General features: G+C 42.5%; 4 protein-coding genes across 4 annotated transcripts; 2 read left to right on the top strand and 2 right to left on the bottom strand.

Annotated features, from left to right (window-relative positions):
- Positions 1-487: 487 nt before the first annotated feature.
- Positions 488-2089, bottom strand: LOC139786506 (collagenase 3-like). The gene has a single exon (XM_071725657.1). The coding sequence runs from the start codon at positions 2087-2089 to the stop codon at positions 488-490; it is 1602 nt and encodes a 533-aa protein (XP_071581758.1).
- Positions 2090-2827: 738 nt separating this feature from the next.
- On the top strand, positions 2828-6245 carry LOC139786505 (uncharacterized). The gene is made up of 5 exons (XM_071725656.1): positions 2828-3039; positions 3108-3920; positions 4035-4547; positions 4609-5786; positions 6181-6245. The coding sequence occupies exons 1-5, from the start codon at positions 2828-2830 to the stop codon at positions 6243-6245; spliced, it is 2781 nt and encodes a 926-aa protein (XP_071581757.1).
- Positions 6246-11340: 5095 nt separating this feature from the next.
- On the bottom strand, positions 11341-12380 carry LOC139786504 (uncharacterized). The gene is made up of 2 exons (XM_071725654.1): positions 11837-12380; positions 11341-11522 (listed from the first exon to the last, which is right to left on the bottom strand). The coding sequence occupies exons 1-2, from the start codon at positions 12378-12380 to the stop codon at positions 11341-11343; spliced, it is 726 nt and encodes a 241-aa protein (XP_071581755.1).
- A 9381-nt stretch (positions 12381-21761) lies between these two features.
- On the top strand, positions 21762-22418 carry LOC139786503 (uncharacterized). The gene has a single exon (XM_071725653.1). It carries the CDS (start codon positions 21762-21764, stop codon positions 22416-22418), a length of 657 nt encoding a protein of 218 aa, XP_071581754.1.
- Positions 22419-24200: the final 1782 nt, after the last annotated feature.

The following is a 24200-nucleotide window of genomic DNA, read 5'->3' as shown; positions in this document are numbered from 1 at the left end:
GTATCTTCTTTCCAAAATTCGCACCGGATGACGTTCGACGTCGCTTTTCAAAATACCGTCGTCGTCGTAGTAGTCGTCGTGACTGGAGATAGAAAAAAATTATTGTTAGATCGTAGACGAGCGATACGGGATCGTCGCGAACTCACCACGTGTTTTTCCGGGAGTCGACGTTGCCCCGATTCGGAAACGGAGTTTCTAATTCTGTCGATTGCTCGTTGACTCTTCTTCTTCTTTTTTTCACGCTACCGACACCGTTCTCGAGATCGTCGTCGGATTGGCGCTGTTCGAAATACGGGGCGTGTAACGTCGAGCACATCTCTCTCTCTTTTTTTCTCCGTTGTCGCGGTGCGGTTGATGGATCACGCGAGAATGAGTCGTTCGAGGGAAGTCGAGGCGGAATATAGTGTGAAAAAAAAAATTATGATTCCCCTCCTTTCATTAATATTCTCAGGAGCGGCATGCAAAAAGGGGGTTACGTCGAATCGTTCTATTTTTCCTCTTCTCTATTCAACGTCTCCCTCGAGTTAATTCGAACAAATCGACTCAATAGATCTCGCAATTGCATCATCAGTCCCTCTCTCGGGAAGGTAATACCGATGATCCCCAGATCCAATTTGCCGGATGCCGTTACGGTTTTCGTGAATTCGTTGAATCTGTAGAATCGGTTTTTACTGATAAAGTATAGATTACCGTCGATGTATCGAAAGGCCGACGATACGTTGTGAGGTATTCCCGGAAATATCATGTCAATGTGGTAGAACCTAACGATATTCATCGAACAATCGTCTATTTCGCCTACAAAATTATCGTTATATATGATGAAGGTTCGTCCTTCGTTCGTGTTCAGCACGGCGTTGATCTTCGCGTTCGCATCGGGAAGTCCGAGATCTGTGTAAGGTCTCGGCCAATTTAACACTAGCGTTAGACGCGGATAAGTGATCATGTAGCTCATATTGCCCGCGAACAGCACGATATTGCCCGAGGGCGTCTGATACGCGGCTGTCAGACGCGTGAAATTCTTAGGAAGAAATTTCATGTAGTTCGTCAATAGCAAGGGTTTCTTGTAAGTTTTTCCGTCTATATCGATCGACCACATGTATCGTTCGTGCGAGATGTACAATCGACCGTTCGTTATCAATACGGTATCCACGTTTCGCAAGGTGCACAGATCCATCTCGACGTCTTTCGTAGTCGTCGTTGTCGTCGTCGTCGTTGTCGTCGGTGTCGTCGGTGTCGTCGGTGTCGTCGTTGCTAGTTTTGGAAAATTAACGTTTTCTTTAGCGCCGTACAGATGTTGTATGGAAAGAATGTCCTCTAGACTGAGTTGAACGGGGAATATATTATTAGGCACGTACGCGTACATCACTGAATCTTCGCGGAAGCTGTGCGGCAAGTCTAAAGCGTGACCGATCTTGTGCGTCAGCGTCTGAAGTAAATTGTACGTTCCTGGGGGATGCTTATTCAGCTGTATGTGCCACGTCTCCGCTTTGTCTACATGCACCTCTGAGACGTAATTGGGTTCTCCGGTGGGAAAGAACGCGTGAGCGAGATCTCCGTGGGGACCCTTGAACGAAGCTGTACACAGTTCGTTTCGTTGGGAGTGTAGCATCGTGTGACGCCCCTCACGAAACGATATCAGAATATCGGGATTCAGCGAATCGCGCTCGAACGTCAATGACGAATTCGCTGCCCACAGATCGAACGCGGCTCGGGTCGTATTCAAGATCAAGTTGTTGGTCAGATGAAAGTTCCATTTGAGATGTTTCTTCGGCCATTTGTTCGAAAGCGGAGCGAACGTGCGCTCCGAAATGTCCTCGACGCCGCATCGCGGTTTACGCATTCGATTCAGCGTCTCTTCGTTTAATTCGCCGTCGCCGGGTAGTCGATAGAATTCTTGAAACAGTAAGATGGCTCGATGTAACTCCTGCGTAGTGTTGTAGGATGATAAAAATCGCTGTGCACCGTTGTTGTTGTTATCCAGATACCCATATTTTTGCAGATAACTGATCACACTCTCATTTTGATTCGATTTACAATTTACCCCCACGACGATAATAATCGCGCACGTAATTACGCGCGCGAGCGACATTGCCGAGAGAGAGAACGGTGCGTTTCCCTCCCCGACCCCTCGAGAAGCGATAAGCGTCACCGCCCAATCGAAGCGCGATTGACCGACGTATCGAGCAATGCGTTCCTTTTTTTTCAGCGATCGCAACGCGGGTAGGAGGTCTCAGTAAGTCTGTAAAAATGTAAGCGGAACTAGATATCGCGACGCAGGTCAGCGGTGTTGAGTCGTTATTTGACGTGCCGACGACGGGGCGCTATATAAGCGTCGACGATGGATCAGGAGGAGGACGATGAGGTCTCTCTCGATCTCGAAATTCCGTCCGACCTGGATAGTTACGGTGATTCATTATCGTCGGACAATCTTGAGTTATATTGCAGCGAGTCGTTGTCGTCCGACACGGACAGCATCGAATTCGACGACTCCTCGTCGCCGATCTCCCACGAACGCGAAGCGATCGCGTTGAAGGAGAACGCTCGATGGAATGTGACGACGTACAGTCTGAGAAGAGAGATCGGTTTTCGGTCTCCGCGTGAGGAAATGTGGATGAAGACTGTAGTGGCTCAGAGCGACAGGGCGAAGTCTTACATGCGTGGAATTCCGAGGAAATTTTCAAAGGGGGATCAAAGAGAAACGTCTATCGAGAGATTCAAGGAGATTCGTCGAAGAGTTAAATTCAGTATACCTCTGAACAGCGACGGTTGGACCATGTGGCTGAGCACGTGTCATTACGCGTCGAAACGCCCTTAAGCAATCAAAAATATGCAAAAGGAGGATCGCGATCTCGTCGAACTCGCCACGGGCGTCGACTCCTCGGACGCGTATCGCGAGTGGGAACGACGGTGCGACGAGTGTCTCGCGTCTCTGCGAGAGAGATGCCGTGAAAAAAAAACTCGGCCGACGTACACCGGAACGTTGAACTCTCTTATCGCTCGAGTGGCGCGATTAGAAGAAGCGAGAAACGTTCTGCGCAGGTAGGTGCCGGTCACGGCGAAGCGAGCAGAGGATTTTCGTGGACGGAGATTGAGACGGCTTTCGACAGTCGCGTACTGACCGGTGTGGTGATAAACTCGAATCATGTCGATCCTCGACTATTTCTCGAGGATGCGAGGGTCACGGTGCTCGAGCAAGTGCGCGTCAATCACGAAAAACACGCGTGCCTGAAGGTCAATATGGTTTTCAATGGCGAGTTCGTCGCGGGAGCTCAAACCGCCGTCAAAAGCATCGCCACGAGAAATCGTCAGCTCTTCCCTACGTCCGATTTGCGAGAGTGGTACGACAGATACGTGATCGATGCCACTCTGGCGGGTCTGGATGTGTTTCAGGAACGCGACAGTGGCTGGGCATTGTCGCGTATATTGAACCTGATGGTAAACGTAAACAAGTGCAATCTCATGCACGCCGGATGTTGGGTGGAAATACCGCGATGGATAAAGCTGAAGAGAGCGGTGATCAACGTGCGTTCGAACGACAACGCGTGTTTCGCGTGGGCGATAATCTTCGCTTTGTATCCCGTTGAAAGAAACACGGACAGGTGTAGCGCGTACCCCCACTATTTGACGATACTGAATCTCGACGGAATCGAATTTCCTATGACGCTGAGGCAAATTTCGAGGTTTGAACGACTCAACGTGTCCGTTAACGTTTTCACCGTTTGGAGGAAGGAACGGAACGAAAACGAGATCGTTCCTATACGGCTGACCGACGATAAGAAGGACAGTCACGTCAATCTGTTGTATCTGTTAGATTCGCGAAACAACTCGAACGTCGGTCATTTCGTGTGGCTAAAGAATCTGCCGCGATTGGTGGGGTCTCAGTTGAACAAGAGCAGGATCATGAAGTACATATGCGATCGGTAGGTATATAAAAGAGTCGTGCGAATCAGATGTATGTGGAATGAAAAAAAATCATACATATTTTTTCCCCCAAATGCCTACACTACTTTTACTCGAGCGAGAAATTGTCACAGCGTCGACTGCGAAAAGATGAACGACTGCGCTATCGTTCTCCCAAACGACGACGACAAGTGGCTGTGTTTTCGCGATCACAGTAAGAAGGAGCGACTTCCCTTCGTGGTGTACGCCGATCTGGAATGCGTGTTCGAGAAAGAAGAGATAGACAACGATAACGTCAAGAGATACGCCTATCAGTATCACAGAGCGTTCAGCGTGGGATACTATCTGTGCAGCGCGTACGACGAGATCGCACCCGCGTACAGATTTCGTCGCGGCGAGGACTGCGTGTCGTGGTTCGTCAACGAGCTCAACGTTATCGCGCATCGCGCGAAGGAGATACTCATGACGAACGTGACCATGGCGGAGCTCACGCTGGACGAGACACGAAATTTTTGGAGCGCGACGAGCTGCCACATATGCGAGAGACCGTTTGAATCGCAGGATCAACGCGTGCACGATCACTGTCATTTGACCGGACGTTACAGAGGTCCCGCGCATCCGCGCTGCAATCTAAATTATAGAGACTCGTACGTTATTCCTGTGTTCTTTCACAATTTGTCCGGTTACGATGCTCACTTTATTATCAAGGATATGGAGCTTCGAGGGTAGCATCAATTTATTACCGCTCACCAAAGAGACGTACATATCGTTCACGAAGAATGTGAGGGAAGGCGTTAACTGGGAAAACTGCACGAAGTTGCGATTCGTGGATTCGTTCAAATTTCTCAGCACCAGTCTCGAGAAATTGGCGTCGTATCTCGATAGGAACAAACTGAAAATCATGCGTTCGGAATTTTCGGAACTGAGTGAAAGCGATTTCAACCTGCTCACGCGTAAAGGCGTATTTCCGTACGAATACGTCGACGGCTTCGATAAGCTGCTGGTGACGGAATTACCGCCGCGCGAAGCCTTTTACAGTTCGTTGACCGGCGAAACCGCGACCGATAGCGATTACGAGCACGCGCGGAATGTCTGGCGTTGTTTTCGCGTGGAAAATCTTGGCGAGTACAGCGATTTGTATTTTAAAACGGACGTGCTTCTTCTGGCGGATATCTTCGATTTTCGCGACGCCTGTATCGACACTTATGGACTGGATCCCGCGCATTACTACACTTTACCGGGATACACGTGGGACGCGATGCTCAAGCACACGGGGGTGCGATTCGAATTGCTCACCGATATCGACATGGTAATGTTCGTGGAACGCGGTATACGCGGCGGTTTGAGTCAATGCTCCAATAGGTACGCGCGAGCTAACAACAAATACATACGATCGCACGACTCTTCGCAACCGTCGACGTATCTCATGTACTTCGACGTGAACAATCTGTACGGCTGGGCGATGTGCGAACCGTTGCCGTACGCGGAGTTTCAATGGGTCGACGTTGTTGAGAGTCTCGACGTAATGTCCGTGACATTGGATTCCGCTATCGGTTACATCTTGGAGGTCGACCTTGCGTATCCGCATGAACTTCATGACGCTCACGCTGACTTTCCGTTCTGCCCGACGCGCGATAAGCCTCCCGGAAAACGGTGCGATAAACTCCTCGCTACTCTGTGCGATAAGTCGCGCTACGTGCTGCACTACCGTAATCTACAGCAATGCGTTCGATTCGGATTGCGCGTCACGAAGATTCATCGCGCGCTTCGATTCGCGCAATCTCCGTGGCTTCGCGGATACATAGAGCTCAATACGGGATTCAGAACTCGCGCTAGCAACGATTTCGAGAGAGAAATGTACAAATTAATGAACAACGCGGTATTCGGTAAGACTATTAGACGGAGAGCTGGCTACATAAAAATGCAAGGTATAAGGTACATAAAATATTTATAGCTAGAGAGGTTCCATTAGCACTCCCGAACATTGAGTGACCAGTCTGCCTGCGCGCTTAGGAAGATTAAGGCAGGGGTGGACTGTCAAAAATGACAAATTTTACAAAGAAAAAAATAATAAAGCTTAGGGATAAAAATTATAGGAATGTTAAGTATTTGTTGCTACGAAACGCGGAAAATTATTGGCAGACGATTTCGTGGAAGAGAAAGGGCCGGCAGACTGCAACAAAGCGGCGTTAACTTTTGTGAAAAAAAAAATAAGCCTCATGATTAAAAATTATTGGTAATAATTACTAAACTGTTACGAAGCTATGTGCTAAATGGCAGACGAAAAAACTGAAGACAACATCGAGGCAGACTGTGATGAAGAGCCCGGTTTCGATCGCGCTTAACGAGTTAGTTCCGTACGATGCGTTACTACGATATGTTATTTTGTTAATTATATTATGTCGACAATAAGATAACAATTTCTATATTATATATATAATAAGTGCTAAAAGATATGTTTAACATTAGAATAATTTTTTTATTAACAAAAAAATACTATAAAAAATTGTAGACTTATTCTATTTCGCTGTTTGCATCGGATTCATCGTACTGCATATCTTCTTCGCTTTCGCAAACGATATCATCCTCAAATTCGATTTCGTTGATATCTGCTGAAAAACGGCATTAAAAATTAAAAATGACTATTAACAAATATGAGATTGAAAGCGTGTGCAAAGATTTGTACCTTCAGACTGTTCTTGATCAATAACAACGTCTTTAACACTAGATGGTATCTGAGGTCCATTGAACCATCGGAACTGGTATTTGGAGTTGATTATCACCCATCCGCAGTCTTCTGGTACCAAAAAAGTCGGAATTTTCTTGTGAGCGTGGCTCCATAATCTGGCGATATACATAGATCTTAAGAATTGCGGTCTTAATTCAGCTACACAAGGAGGTATCGATGAAGCGTCAAAATTTTGTAGCTTTTTTTTTTAATGGTTCATTGACATCATTAACTTTATAATTTTTTAAAAATAGCGCAAAGCGAGCATTATCTACGGAATCAAGTGATTTCTCTAGCTCTAGAGTTCTACAGTAATTTAAATATAAACAAATTGTAATTATTACCTGTCGAACTCGTGCTGGGCTGACAAGACAGTGTAGCTTGACTCTCAGAAGATGAGGCAGTCGATTCGTTATTAGCTACATAAAATAAACAATAAATTAGTTTTATTATTTATCAACAATGTATTGAAAAAGTCATATAAGAATTTATGTACTTACTAGGATCAGGCTCCGGTATTGTATTTCCAGACTGCTGTAATTTCACCAATTCACTATATTTGTCAACATACTTTCTTTTAATAGCCGTGAAATTACTATAACAATTTCCATGGTACCTATTGATTTTATCTGGAGTTGTTGGTAAAATAAGTTTATTATACTTTAGCTTGTAGGTCACACGAATTTTTAAAATCTCCCTGCATTTTTCCAAAATTTTATCGTTAAAAAGTGTGATTTTAGTTTCACTACTGTTGTTACAAAATACACACTTTTGCTCCGAACTCATTTTGCGAATAGTTCACTGACATTTGCAAAATATAAATAATAAATAAAGATTCTAAAAGCCACTGAAGAAAAATAAAATTTGGCACAATACACGTTGGACGTCTGTTCACTGTCGAGTTTTCGAGTATACTGAACTCTCTTATCATAAATGACCTTCTCCAGCCTCTACTTCTCGGCCGCTTGGTCCCTCTGAACCGTTTCAAACGGTTTTTATATCTGCGTTGAATTTTCGAATATAATTTTCGAATCTCTCAATCTATTAAAACCTCAATATATTATTTTAAAACTTGTAGAAAAATGTTTATATATAGTTTTCAACTGCAGATCAAAAATTTTATGAGATTAATTAATAACAATTTAGATTCAATATAATAAATAAATTAATTATTTTATTTTTAACAATAAAAGAATGAATACAAACTGAATCCATTAATGAAAAAAAGAAACACGTAATATATTCATATAAATAACAAAATAACATATCATAGTAGCGCATCGTACGAAACTACCTCATTAAGCCCGATCGAGACCGCGCTTTTCATCACAGTCTGCCCCGATGTTGTCTTCAGTTTTCTCGTCTGCCATTTAGCACATAGCTTCGTTAACAGTTTAGTAATTATTACCAAAAATTTTTAATCATGAGGTTTATCATTTTTTTTTTCACAAAAGTTCACGGCGCGCCGCGCGCCGCTTTGTTGCAGTCTGCCGACGCTTTCTCTTCCACGAAATCGTCTGCCAATAATTTTCCGCGTTTCGTAGCAACAAATACTTAACATTCCTATAATTTTTATCCCTGAGCTTTATCATTTTTTTCTTTGTAAAATTTGTCATTTTTGACCGTCCGCCCCCGCCTTAATCTTCCTAAGCGCGCAGGCAGACTGGTCACTCAGTGTTCGGGAGTGCTAATGGAACCTCTCTAGCTATAAATATTTTATGTACCTTATACCTTGCATTTTTATGTAGCCAGCTCTTAGACTATATAGAAAACGTGCGAGATTACGTCGACGTGCGTCTCGTGACGCGTTGGGATGGGAGATACGGCGCGGAGGCGATGATCGCGAAACCGAATTTTCACAGTCGAAGCGTCTTCGCGGAGGATCTGATCGCCGTCGAGTTGCGCAGGCTCGAAGTGAGGTTGAACAAACCAATCTACGTCGGTATGTGCATTCTCGAGATATCCAAGACGTGCGTATACGATTTTCATTACGACTACATGGTGCCGACGCATCGCGAAAGGTGTAAGATAATGTACACGGATACCGACAGTCTTATATATTTTCTCGAGTGCGACGACGCGTACGAGGATATGAAACGCAACATCGCGAGATTCGACACGAGCGGCTACCCCGAGAACAACGCGTACCGCATGCCACGCGTTAGCAACAAGATACCCGGTTTGATGAAGGATGAGAACGACGGCGCGGTCATGACAGAATTCGTTGGACTAAGGGCGAAGATGTATGCATTGAGAGTCGAGGGAAAGAGCGACAAGAAGAAAATAAAGGGCGTCAAGAGAAACGTGGTTGCGAGAACGATAACGTTCGACGATTACATGCGTTGCTTGAGAGACGCGATAGAGCTGTCTAGGCGACAGTCGTGTATTCATTCGACGTTACACGAAGTGCATACCGTGTCCGAGTCGAAGCTCGCTCTCAGCCCGTACGACGACAAGCGATACGTCGTTTCCGGCTCGTACGACACTCTACCGTGGGGGCATTACAGGATACCGTCATGAAGAGGAACTTTTTTTCTTATCAACGTTATATTTTTTTTAGCAATAAAGTACACAATGCGTTTTATGGGTTAGATTTATACGCGCAATCGTTGGAAGGCAGGAATGTTTAAACTGTCTAGTCCTACCCACGATGGTCGATGATTTTTTTCAATGGTGAGAAAACGTTGATTTTACATATAGGGAGCTGAAGTTTCCACATAGTTTTTTCAAACCTACATTAAGAAAAAAATAAAATATCGCTATCATTATTAAGAAATACATATATATTTTAAGTTTACATTAAGGCGAACAAAAATAAAAAAATACATTAATTTTTTTCGTTAACTACAACACAGCTGTCTTATTTATCCACGAGTTATGCAAACTGTTCATTCCTAACCACTTCACGTATACGTCGTCGCCTCGCCTGCGCAACACTTTCTCCACGAGGTAAACGTCGGGGTTGGAAACTCGCAGCAACTCGTGCTCGTAAAATCCTCCGGCTATCGGTTCCCCGCGGTAGTCTTTCAACAGATACGTCACAGGATTGGTCCGTTGTATCTTAGCGACACGGAAGATCTCGGTAGTCCAGTTGGGAGTGTAGCCCTTTTCGAACAGCGTCTTGAATTTGCTCACGCGCATCGGATCGTTCATCTTGAATCTACCCGGAGCGGCTATCTTCGCGCGACTGTACACCGTGGACAGGAGTCTCTTGGCAACAGCGGGCGTCACGTTCGCCGGTCGCATTCCGATCGTTCTATGCCTGCGGTGGTCGTAATTCGACAGCAGACGCGGCAGCGCGTCGACCCACGCGTACGATCCGTTGAGCGTGAAGAGTTTCCACATGTCGTTCTTCAGCGTGCGATTGAATTTTTCCACCACCGACGCCTTCATCACCGAGTACGTCGAGTAGTGATTTATGTCACGTTTTCTCATAATCTCTCGCACATTAGCGTTGTAGAACTCCTTTCCCTTGTCCGTTTGCAGATTCCTCGGATATCGCGCGTCCTCGCGAAATATCCTTGACAGGGCCGCGGCTACCTCGCTTCCGCTTTTGCTCTTGAGCGGTAACACCCACGCGTACTTGCTCAACACGTCGATAACCGTTAGTATGTAGTAGTAACCCTTGTTGTGTCGCGCGTAGGGACGCATCTCGACCACGTCTCGCGCACCACGACGCGACGTCGCGGGAAGTTTCTCCGCGCCGGTGCATGCAGCTCCTCCACGAGTCTCCGCTTTTCGGTACTCATCGTTGCGCGCGTGTCTTCCTCTCTCGACTGCGCGCGCGATTATGTGTAAAAAAATGGCTCATCTTCCTCCTTATTGACGCTCTCCCCTGTTGCCGCGAATGTCCGCTTTCACTATCGCTATCTCTCTCTTGAGCGATTTCTTCGTCACAATTACTCTTTCTATCTCGTGGAATTTAGCCAGAAAATCGTTCATTGCGATTCTGAGTCCACTCATGACGTTGGATATCTTATCTACGTCGTTTCTCAAGGAATTCGTCTTGCCCGTCGTTTCTTCGATGGTTTTCTGCGCACCGAGTATCTGCTCCGTCTGCGTGGACTTAGATTTTTCCAAGTTGTGTATCTGTTTTTCAATCTCCTTGAATTTGGTCAGAAATTCGTTCATCGTGATTCTGAATCCGCTAATGACGTTGTTTATCTTACCCATGTCGTTTCTCAACGAAACCGTCTTGTCCGTCGTCTCTCCGATGGCCTTCCGCGCGTCGAGTACCTGCTTCGTATGCGTGGATCTGAATTTTTCAAGGTTCTGAATCTGTTTTTCCCGCGTCTTTTCAGCCTCCTTGAATTCGCTCAACGCGGTTCTGAGTCCGTTCACGTCGCCGTTTATCCTATCCACCTCGCTTTTCACCGTCGACAACGATTTATTTGTTTTCTCGTAAAACGACTCGATTTCCTTTCTCGATTCTCGAAGGGCGCGTTCGACGTACCTCTTGTTCGTCGCATCGCTGTCGATCTCCGGTGCGGCTAGACGTCGTAGTTTATGCTCCCTCGCGTCGTAGGAATCCTCGTTGAAGCAGAGCGCGTTCTCTCGCACGTAATTTCTCAGGGAGTCGATCGAGGATCGCGATCTTTCCGTTGCGAATCCACCGCCGTCGCCGCGTTTTCTCAGAGACATTCCGAATTTGTTCACCGACATTGCGACAATCTCGTCAAGAATCGCACTGCCGTCGCGGTCGACGCGACGGTTCAATTTATAATCAATCCGACCTCGCAAAGCTCCTCGATTACTGACTGAATCTCGTTACCGTGCGCGTCGTTGCCCGCTCGACGAGAGGCCTCGAGCAATCGAAGACGATCCACCAATTCGTTAGGGTCGTCCCAATGAACGTAATCTATTATATTGTTGCGTTCGTCGCGAAGAACTCTCTCTCGCTCGCACACTCACGCGCACTCACTCCCGTGACCCGCGGAAATAAAGGGAACACCGTTTATAAAAAGAGGAACTCGGTTAGCGTTTATGAAACAAGGCTCGTTACAGAGAGCGTAAACACACGTTCGAATAATCCCGCGGCTCGAGAACAAAACCGTCAGTTGTTGTTTAATCAATCATCTCGTTGCTAAGGACGCTTCGCTTCTCTTGATACCGGGCGTCTCGGACAAACTCGCACGGGCGCAACAGTATTATCGTTCAATCTCATGATCGACGGTAATCTGGTCACGCCAGCGCCCTTTCTATTACTGCCGATTCTATCGCGCGGTATCAACGGAGCGATGATGTGCCTGTATTTATGTCCCTTGTTACCCATGACGGGTTTAAGAGCACTGTGACCGCGTCTATAAGCGTTTGTCGCCAACAGTATATTTCTGTACTTTTGCACGTCGTTCTCGGTGTAAATTGCGTCATCGGGAATCCTCTTGAAGATTAATTTGTACAAGCCAGGCGTGCCCACGTATCTCACTCCGTCCACGATCACGAAATCGTCCGCGTTCACGTCGAACCGTTTGTCGCCGAGCATCGTGCCGTCATTCCCGACGTACACGCCGTAAACATGATCGATTTCGTTTTTCGCGTCCCCGCTTAGAAGAGCGCCCAAGTATCTTCGTCCCAACGGACCCAATTGACTGTGCAGTTTCTCGTGGCCCTGCGGCGTTCGTAGAACGTTCCTTACGGATGTTTCGAGGGAGGGCTTCAGCGACGCGTCGTTCTCAAAAACATCCTCCTCCCCCATCCGCTCATACAGCGATAATTTTCGCGGTTCCAGAGGCGTGGAATGGATCGCGAGCATCTCTGATTCGGCGCTCGTTTATTTTATCTCTTCTTAGGTCTCGATATTATCTTTCGCGCGAATTCTCCTTCGTCGTAGTCATCGTCACCTTCGCTATCCTCGCGTTTCTTTTTAATAACAATTCCTTTCGTCGCCATCGCATTGTCGTTCTTGGATTTACCTATCTCGACGTGTTCGACGATTTGTTTCAGCGGGTCGACGATCGGCTTGAATTGTCTCTCGAGAGCAATCTCGTTCTCCATTCTGCCGGTTTTCAACGCTCTGTATTTTCTCCGTATCGACGCGCGCGTTTTAGCGATCTGTCGCGCGGTCTTCTCTCGTTCAGCGGTGCCCCTCGCGTCGCTCATCGCTCTCGGAACGTTCGACAGCTACTGATCGCTCTACAGCAGAGCCGGGATTTAGTTGCACATTTCGGGCCGATTCCCGAGGCGACGCCTCCTATACCCCCACTACCGCTCGAGGCTCAGCGGCCGAGCCGCCGATCGCTCACGTGACGCGTCATCTCAGGAGCGTCGCGCGTGCTATAAGCATGATGGAACTGTAATCTCCCCCGAATAATATTAAAAAGTTAGTTATATAGAATATATAATTATAATTAGGACAATAGTTTCCGCGCCACCCATAGGGTACTATTGCTGACGCCTTTTTTTTCAAGTGGTTTTCCCAGTAGGCCTATTCCACTAAAAAGAAAAATAATGTGAAATTTATTAATGAACGAAAGAGCTAGCTCGCATTAATAAAGTTAATGATTTATCGTTTAAGTTTAAGGAAGAACGTTTATCGGTTTTTATGATTTCCATTTTCGAAAACGAGCATTCATATAAGAATGTGGATCCAAACATGGAAAAAAATTCGAAGACCAAAATTTTTAAGATTAGGGTAACTTGAATTATTTAAAATCTTAAAAAAGTCCGCCTCTTTTTCTGGACAAGTCTTGAGGGAAAGATCATTTTGCAAATCGCAAAGTTCCTCTTGAAAGTCTAAATTTTGTTCTTTGATTCCCGCATTGAGAGGATATTCGAACAGAATCAAGTCCCTTCTAAGACTTTCGAAGTCAGTAAAATGCGTGTCGAACTGACTTATCAATGAGTCAATTAAGTGAATGTTTTTTAAAATTACAGCTTGTGCCGTATTCTTCGAAGAGAATTTGGCAAGAGAGATAGAAATGGAGAATACCTTTTTCCAAATGATTTTTAAATAAAATTAATTTTCTACGAAATGAATCAATATGACTAATTAATTGACATATTGTTTGGTTGGGCTTTTGCAGCTTTAAAAATATTTAAATGATTGGTTACATCTGTGATAAGAGCGAGTTCACAAAGAAACCGTATTTACGAAGAGAGATTCAAATTTCCTACGTTAACTATACCGCGTATCTATGCCGCGCATTCGATATGCAATTGTTTTGATTCCTTCTTGTTTTCCAACCGTTATTGTCGCTGGCGGATCACTTCGTGAAACGTGGATATAAAGTGCGTGGATATAAACTCTTATTATTCTTCGTTATTCTTATATTTCTTCGAAAAGTTATAAGGTTTGTTTTTTGTATAGTTTTTCCTTAAGTGTGCGTGCTAATGATTGTGTAATTTTTTTGTCAAACCAGTACGATGGCCAGTGAGCAAAGGTATGAACAACATTTTGATAAGAAATGGGAGGATAGTTTTTTTGCACTTATTGGCAATCACACGGTGTGTATTTTATGCAAATATAAACCTGCTGTTGTGAAAAAATTTGTCATTGAGAGACATTATGAAAAAAAACATGCAAGTGAATATTCAAAATATGACGGTCAAGAAAAATGTAATTTAATAGAGGGTTTAAAATTGATTTATCAGGAAAGTTCCAGTTCTAATGATAATTCTAATAATGCTAATTCTTCGGTAAAAGCTGTTACTGCATCATATGCTATTTCGCTTCTTATTGCCCAACATTCTAAGCCGTTTATGGAAGGTAATTTTATAAAGGAATGTCTCATCGAGGCAGTAAAATCATTCGGCAATTCATTGACGCTTGCTGAAGCTGCTAGCATTCCTTTAAGTAAAAAGACAGTGGCAGCAAGAATTACTGATATTGCTTGTTCGATAGAAGAAAAACTAAAATTTTTGTTAGCCAGTTGTGCTTATTTTTCATTATGTTTAGATGAAAGCACCGATATTGGACATGTGAGTCAATTGAGTATTTTTGCTCGAATTGTACAAAACGATTTTTCACATGTCGAGGAGCTCTTAGATTTTGTTCCATTACATGACACAACAACAGGTCTAGATATTTTTAAAGCCGTGGAAAAAACTCTTCAAAAATTGAATACCGATTTTTCGAAATGTTCAGCCATAGTAACAGATGGCGCAAAAGCGATGGTAGGTCACAAAATTGGTTTCTTCGGTCAAATAAAGCAGCGCAATTTAAAATTCCCCCTTATTCACTGTATTATTCATCAAGAAGCATTATGTGGGAAAGCTATAAAATTGTCTGCAGCCATGAAAACTGTTACAAAAATCATCAATTCAATAAAAGGAGGCCACAAGTTTCTTTCTCATCGAAAATTTCAACACTTTCTCGAAGAACATAATGCACTTTATACAGATGTACCCCTACATTGTGAAGTCCGATGGCTCAGTGCTGCAAAATGTTTAGAAAAGTTTTTTGCGATAAGAAAAGAGATCTTCCTTTTCTTGCAAGAAATGTCTAGTGGCAAAGATAATGACATTAAATCTCTCTCCGAAGATACGGAGTTTCTTTGTGAACTCGCTCTTATCACCGATGTAACCAATCATTTAAATACTTTAAATTTAAAGCTGCAAAAGCCCGACCAAACAATATGTCAATTAGTTAGTCATATTGACTCATTTCGTAGAAAATTAATTTTATTTAAAAATCATTTAGAAAAAGATGCTCTTCATTTCTATCCCTCTTGCCAGATTCTCTTCGAAGAATACGGCACAAGCTGTAATTTTAAAAAACATATTCAGTTAATTGACTCATTAATAACTCAGTTCGACAAGCGTTTTACTGACTTCGAAAGTCTTAGAAGGGACTTGATTCTGTTCGAATATCCTCTCAATGCGGGAATCAAAGAACAAAATTTAGACTTTCAAGAGGAACTTTGCGATTTGCAAAATGATCTTTCCCTTAAAACTCGTCCAGAAAAAGGAGCGGACTTTTTTAAGATTTTAAACAATTCAAATTACCCTAATCTTAAAAATTTTGGTCTTCGAATTTTTTCCATGTTCGGATCCACATACTTATGTGAATGCTCGTTTTCGAAAATGAAAATGATAAAAACCGATAAACGTTCTTCCTTAAGCGATAAATCATTAACTTCATTAATGCGAGCTAGTTCTTCTAACATTCCTATAGATATCCCATCTATTGTAAAATCATGTAAACGGCCTAGAAAATCGACCAATTAGTAAATGAGAGTAAAATAAAGAGGAACAGAGATGCATTCTGCGATTGGCGCAGTAATTGCAAATAAAATGCATTCTGCGCAGTGCGCAGTGATGAGAGTAAAATAAAGAGGAACAGAAATGCATTCTGCGATTGGCGCACTAATTGCAAATAAAATGCATTCTGCGCAGTGCGCAGTGATGAAAGTAAAATAAAGAGGAACAGAAATGCATTCTGCGATTGGCGCAGTAATTGCAAATAAAATGCATTCTGCGCAGTGCGCAGTGATGAGAGTAAAATAAAGAGGAACAGAAATGCATTCTGCGATTGGCGCAGTAGTTGCAAATAAAATGCATTCTGCGCAGTGCGCAGTGATGAGAGTAAAATAAAGAGGAACAGAAATGCATTCTGCGATAGGTGCAGTAATTGCAAATCAAATGCATTCTGCGCAGTGCGCAGTGATTACTTTATCATTCAAAGGAAAAAAAGAAAAATACATATTATCTTTTCAGTGGAGTAGGCCTACTGGGGATACCACTTTAAAAAAAAACGCGTCAGCAATAGTACCCCATGGGTGGCGCGGAAACTATTGTCCTAATTATAATTATATATTCTATATAACTAACTTTTTAATATTATTCGGGGGAGATTACAGTTCCATCATGCTTATAGCACGCGCGACGCTCCTGAGATGACGCGTCACGTGAGCGATCGGCAGCTCGGCCGCTGAGCCTCGAGCGGTAGTGGGGGTATAGGAGGCGTCGCCTCGGGAATCGGCCCGAAATGTGCAACTAAATCCCGGCTCTGCATTGATATAACAAACAGATATTTATCAGAATTCTCATCATTTAAAAACTTTTGTTTGTATTCATTCAAACCTGCTGTTCCGTCAGCACCCCATTTTGTCTGAAATACCAATTTGTCTAGTTGTTGTTTTATTGCATCTGATATGGTAATGTCAGGAATTTTCATGAGTCTAACGACTGTGTGGTCGAGGAGGTTTTGGAGTTCAATGGAAGCACAGACTTCTGTGACATTAACAGAGGAAGGTACGGGATAGCATTTTTTTTTGGCTAACAAAACATCATCGTAGTTCGGGAAAATATCTGCATTTTTGTCCCTGGCCTTCATTCTTATTGTATTATATTGTGCAACGGTCAGATCTGTATCTAATATTAGTGCCAAAGCTTCGTCACTACTCAATTTTATTGGTGCCTCATTTCGTTCTTTCAACAATGAGCTTGGATGTATTTCAAGCGAGAGAATCTTTTTTATGAGAGGAATCGCATCTTTCCTACCAGAAGATTTTAACATTTCGAAAAAAGTACTTTCAATCTCTTCATTGAAGGTACTATTTACAATGTCCTGTGATCTTCTTTTTTTTGTCCTTTCGGAACAGGTTTCAAAACTTTTTTTCTTACGCGACAGATTTGTGTTATCGTCAAGAGAAATAATGAAATCCTTATTCAGCCATTGTTCATTGGATTTTGAAGAAAAAAAAATTATTAACGTTGAAAAATGCGTTTTTCCACTTCTTGTTGAAAGTTGGTAGAAAATACTGATTGAACCGTTTTCTAAGTGATTCAACATGATTTTCATTAATGCCAAATTCACTAACCAAATGTTGTAAAATTGGATCACTATTTAATATTGAGTTCCCTGAATCAATCAAAATGCTACACAGAATTCGATTTTTAAGAATGATGGAATCCATATTCCCATGAAAAAAATTTTGAATAAAAGAAAATGACGTTTCTGCAGGGATTATTGATAATATTCTGGCGAGTGCAACAAAACGGAAAAATTAGAAAAACTTCGAGGAAAATCCGAAGAGGGAGTCGCGCAAAGAGGGGATACGTTCTCCTTCTCGCGTGCTGCGTGGGCGCTCACAGCTCCGGGCCTGCAATAATTGTCAGAGTATTCGCGACGGCTTTTCTAAAACACAGACGACTCTGAATAGTTACTTCATTGGAACTTATAACTAAGGCCCGGACGTTCGGGCACGGAGGCCGGGCACGAGCCGAGAACCGCTGCGCGCTCGTCAAACATCGAGTCCGATCCTATCCCCTCCACAGCCACTTGATGGTGGGGCGAGACTCGATGGTGGGGCGAGCCTCGCGAGACGATTTATATCGCCGAACGCTCCGAGGTTTCTGCTACATAGCTAGTTAAATACTTTAAGTACGGAATCTAAATGCACATACCAACTATACTACTTATAGAAGAATATAAAACTTTCAAGTACGGAATCTGAATGCACATACCAACTATACTATTTAAATATACGTATATTAACATCGCTCTGCTATTTTTTCTAATTCTGCAAATAATGTATTCATCAAAGCTTTCTTAACATTTGCTCGATCACGTTCATCTTTAATTTCTCTAAGCGAGCACTGAATAAACATTCCAAAAGCAGCATCTGATGATTCTGGAGTTTTTGTCAAAGTTGGAGCTGGTATATCCGGAAATTTAAAGATATTTGTAGGAGTACTATTTGTGATGGCTTGCACCACCTTATCAGCTATCTCCATATCTGAGTTTCTGGTATTTTTTCGTGTACGTGGCACGGTAGATGAAGCAATCTCGTCATCGGTTGACAATACTTCTTCCAATGGAGGATTGTGACATGAACTTGTGGAATCGTTACTCTCTGACATCATTGCATCTTGCATATTTGAATCTGTAAATTTGTCCTGAAGATTCACATCACTCATAAAAGACATAATATCGCTATATATCCATCGCTTTTTCTTCTTAGCTGCTGAACCACTTGTACCTTTCTCACTGTTTACAAACCTTCTATATGAATCACAAAGGTTTTTCCATTTTTTTTTTAAGCAGCCACAGTGTTACCAGATCCAATGGCAGCTGCAACTTCTTCCCACAGTTTTTTTTTATTTTCTTTACTCCGCTTTTCAAGAGGACTTCTCAAATTCCATAGAGGTTTTCTTTCATGAATGAGATGAATGAGTTGCTCTTCCGTATTTAAGTGTTGTGGTAACTGGCTATTTGATAAACTTGTTGATGCTAATGGTTCTGTGACAATTTCTTCACTGCCATTAACGTCACTTCGCCTGACAATGGATAGATCCTCTATAGAAATACAATAAGAATTGTTAGCCATCAAATATATGTTCATAACAAAAACACTTTTTAGTCTTTTTCAACAAATTAATTAGAGAGAAAATACAGGAAAAGAGACATAACTTTATTATAAGAAACCAATTATTTTTTATGTGATATACAATATATTACTTAAAAAGAATTAAATTATCTATAAAATGTTATTAATATTTGAAGCAAATAAACAATCTTTGATCACTTTACATGAGAAAGCATTAATAACAATAGCACGAGAATATCACTTACCACACCGAGGGTATACATAATGGTTCTTATCAATGTACACTTCTGGATATCCTTCAAAGCAACCGTGGCTGTAGATATCCGAGCTTCCGATTATTGTTTCGCATACAGCGCAAACATACACTTCCTATATACATACAGTTTTTTAGTTAGGCACAAAATTATATGATTTATAAATTCATGTTTTAAAATTAAGATTATTTTGTTTTTAATTTGTATGTCTTTATTATCAAAAAATAAATTAAAATTAATATAGCATCTAGGACCGATTGTAGGAAAAAAGATAAAGATAGACACATGTTTAAGTCTCGCGTAAAGCCAAAATAATGTTGGTGTAATGTTATTTTGCTTCCTCATAGAGGAAACTTTGTTTTCGTGAATTTCGTACATGAACCTTCAATTGCGTATAAAGTTGGGTTTAGTCAACCAAATTTAAAAAAATTATATATGAAATAGGGGTAGAAGAAACCAACGCAGAGATTGGTTTTTGAGTTTTTTCTGCCAATATGTTCAGATTGTTGTAAAACGTCGAAATATCGCCTAAAAAAAATGTCCGTATGTGTGTGTGTATGTGCATATTTGATGTTGTGGTTGCTCTAACTTCCGCAAATATTGAGATATTGGGCTGTTTTTTTTTTTTAATCGATAGAGTATCATTCAAGGAAGGTTGGTATTGAATTTGGCGATAATCGGTAAAGGGGTTCTTTTTTTAAAAAAATTTTGAATTTTTTTAGAAATGTCCGTGGTTGCTCTAATTTCCGCAAATATTGAGATATCGGGTTGAATTTTTTTTAATCGATAGAGTATTATTTAAGAAAGGTTGGTATTGAATTTGGCGATAATCGGTAAAGGGATTACCGATTTCTGCTTAAAAAGTGTATAAGATGTACATGTAATTTTATATAGAGTATTATTAAAAGAAGGTTGTTTTGAATTTTGTGAGGTGAAAGGGTTATCGATTTCTGTTCAAAAAATGTGTAACGATTTCTGCTTAAAAAATGTGTAAGTTATTTGATGGATAAAGTATCATTTAAGAAAGGTATTGAATTTGGCGAGGATCGGTGAAGGAGTTACCGATTTTTGCTTAAAAAGTTACATGTATTAGTTATACATGTAATTTTATATAGAGTATCATTAAAAAAAGGTTGGTATTAAATTTGGCGATAATCGGTAAAAAGGTTCTTTCTTTATATTGAATTTTTCAAAATTTTAAATGCCTTTAACTCAAGAAGTGATCAACCAAATCTTAAAGAATGATATATGAAATAAGGGTAAAAAAGACTGAAGAATATAATAAAATTAGAAATAACATTGGGGAGACGGCTGGTCTACTGGGTAGAGCGCCAGATTCGTAATCCGGAGAACCGGGTTCGAATCCCGCTAGGCCACTAAGAATTTCTCAGCAAAAACGCTGCCCCCCCCCCCCATCTAGCGGAAAGAGGTATCCCTAGATGGAAAAACTGGGCTCCGTCTTTCGGAAAAGACGTTAAACCGTTGGTCCAAAGAAATAAGGAATAGGGAGGAATAGGAAAGGATAGGGTTGGGTACGTCCCTTTAAAAAAAAAACGCCCAAAGACAGGTTGCAGTCGAATAGGGTTGGGTACGTCCCTTCAAAACGCCCTTTAAGGCCCCCTCGGGGTAAATAAAGTATATATCTTTATCTTTATCTTATAAAATTAGAAATAGTCCAATATTTCAAAATTTATCCATCCAATAACTTAGGGTAGATTGAGGCGAATCGGATTAATATAAGTTTTAAGACAATTTTTGTTAGTGTTTTATTTTAAACGAGCTATTTTATCGTTTTAATTAGTAATCCGATTTGCCTCGGTCTACCTTATACATTTTTTAGGCAGAAATCGGTAACCCTTTCACTAATCTTCGCCAAATTCAAAACATCCTCCCTTTAATGATACCTTATATATAAGATTACATGTAACACTTGTACACTTTTTAGGCTTGCACATTGCTTCCTCATAGTTTTTAAGTGTGCAAGTCGAAACTTGCACATTGCTTCCTCATAGTTTTTAAATGTGCAAGTAGAAACTTGTACATTGCTTCCTCATAGTTTTTAAGTGTGCAAGTGGAAACTTGTACATTGCTTTCTCATAGTTTTTAAGTGTGCAAGTAGAAACTTGTTTAAATGAGCAAGTAGAAACTTGCACATTGCTTCCTTATAGTTTTTAAGTGTGCAAGTAGAAACCTGCACATTGCTTCCTCTATGAGGAAGCCAAATTAATAAATATCTGCTAATAATTATGCACAAAAAAACAGGCTTCCTCATAGAGGAAGCAATGTGCAGGTTTCTACTTGCACACTTAAAAACTATAAATATTGACAATAGTTATAAATATCAGGGTTATAAGTTATACATATCAACAATTCTTGACTTTCAATAGACAAAACTGTAATTACTTACATTTACTACTTACCTCTAAATTTTCACCGTTTTCTTCCATTTCACTACCACTTTTCTTTTATTCTTAAAAATACGGAAAATCGGCTACAAGAACCAAATTGAAAGTTGTCGCCTAAAGTTAAAAAAATCGAACTACAAATGCGACAAAAAACATGTTGCTTGTCGCTTGTCGCTCGTCGCTTGTCGCTTGTCGCTACCATGAAATGGCACCTATACAGCAGCAGGATCTGTACACTCTACCCTGCGAAAGTTTTCTGTACATCGAGGGGGTACTCTCCGACGATGACGTTCCGGAAACGAATTCGGATACGACGATGGACAACAATTGCGTGGCGTTTATGTTCGACGAGATTCGATACGAACTCAACGGTGTGGGGATCGACAGGAACAGAAACGTCGGAATAACCAATTCGATCAAGAATTTCGTGTCGCTGACCGCCGAGAGAAGCAGGAAGCTGCAAAACGCTGGATGGACTGTGATCAAGGAAAACGTGGGACCTCGTTCGAGATTCAAAATCGGCGATTTCAATTTCTGCGTACCCTTTAACGTACTCCTAGGTTTTTGCGAGGATTACAAACGCGTGGTGATAAACGCGCGACACGAACTCATTCTGATACGTTCCCGAAACGACACCAATTGCATCATCACGAAACCGGAACGTCACAAGAATCCTATGATTACTCTGTTGAAAGTGCAATGGCGAATGCCGCACGTGGTGTTGAACGACGTCATTAAATTGTCCCTTTTACGAACGTTGGAGAGCGGACGATATCTGAGTATGGGCTTTCGATCGTGGGATCTGTATGAGTACCCTTTGCTGCAGACCACGAACCAGCATTCGTGGGCAGTAGGAAGATAGTGAGACTCCTATATCGGGTGCTCCGAGGGGGGAGCGGGGCGGGGGGGGAACTCTAGCGCCGCGGTCCGGCCGAGGGGTCTGCGGGGGGGGGGGACCTGCGTTCCCAGCATAGGGTTCGCGAGGGGGGGGGATGAGGGCCTCGAGATCGCGGAGGTCCTAGGGAAGGGGGGGGAGGGGGATCAGGCGAGCGCGTCGGGACATGTTCGATAAACAAATGCCGCCTCGCGTCGATGTTCGGCCGATAGTATTTATAAACAGATGTCATTTCACACCTCAGATGCGAGCGAGCGCCTATGGCAGGCGGATATAATTTATGACCTGCGACTAGCGTGACGCCGCGGTCCTTTTCACCTTTCTTCGTAGGAAGAGTCGCTTATCGGGGTTTCGCAACGCCATTCAATTATGGCGTCGCGCGTTACAAAGGCGAGCGCTGATGACAGGCAGCTAGATTTTATAAACACTAGACGGCATAAGCGCAGCAACGCGACTCAATTTCTATGGGTATCGACGAACGTCGATGACAGAATTTATAAACGAATATCATCTCGCACTGCAGATGCGAGCATCGATGGTCGACATAGGTACTTGACCAAAAATTTTAGGCGACTTAACCGTCGCGGTCTCTCCTCTTTATTTTTCTTTCTAGGAAGAGTCGCTTATCGAGGTTTCACGGCGCCATTCGGTTATGGCGTCGCGCGTTACAAAGGCGAGCGCCGATGACAGGCAGCTAGATTTTATAAACACTAGACGGCATAAGCGCAGCAACGCGACTCAATTTCTATGGATATTGACGAACGTCGATGACAGAATTTATAAACGAATATCATCTCACACTGCAGATGCGAGCATCGATGGTCGACGTAGATACTCGACCATAAATTTTAGGCGACTTAACCGTCTCGCGCAGCAACGCGACTCAATTTCTATGGGTGATATTGTTTCTCTGCAGTGTATGCACACCATGCACTAAAACAGAAGAAACGATACGCGATGCTCTAGTTAAAACGAGAGGAAAAGGCAATAGAAAAAGTATATAAGGAAGAATGAAGCGAGTCAAAATCACAGTCTGTGATTTGAAAGTCTACGCGTCGGTATATCGATTGGAAAAAAAGTATAGCGGTTATTTTGCATTTTTTGTGCCGAGTATTCAATACAGAGGAATATTTTTCACGATAAAGGAGATGACAATAATTTCGATATGGATGTAGACGAGGATCGCGCGTTAACGGACGACAGTGATTATTTCAGTGATGAAGACGACGATCATGAAGAAATCATCGATAGAATGGTGCTGCCTCGGGAAATCGTTGCACTAAATTTACATAGGAAACGTTGCGTAATATATTTTTATTATTCTACGGGTGGTGCACTTGCACTATGTGCTCCGTGCATGGTTGTTCTATCAGACCTTGGCGATTACATGTACGCTCGCCGAAAACACTTCGTTGAGTTACGCGGAATGATGCATACCCGGTGTTGTTCAAGATGTCATGAAGCATTGTATATAATATTTCCGCGTAATATGTGCCCGATTTGCACACGAGATGGACAATAATTTCGATATGGATGTAGACGAGGATCGCGCGTTAACGGACGACAGTGATTATTTCAGTGATGAAGACGACGATCATAAAGAAGTCGTCAATAAATTAGTGCCGCGTCCCGAATTTTTAGCGGTGGATGGACATACCAAGTGTTGCGCGATTTATTTTTATTTTAGATACGGTTCGGATAAACTGTGTTATTCGTGTATGATCGCTGTACCAGATACTGGTGAGCACA

Source organism: Temnothorax nylanderi, unplaced genomic scaffold, assembly GCF_030848795.1.
Source record: "Temnothorax nylanderi isolate EJ_2023f unplaced genomic scaffold, tnyl_v1.0 TNYL_tig1055_pilon, whole genome shotgun sequence".
NCBI lineage: Eukaryota > Metazoa > Arthropoda > Insecta > Hymenoptera > Formicidae > Temnothorax > Temnothorax nylanderi.
This window is presented reverse-complemented; position numbering and strand designations above follow the sequence as displayed.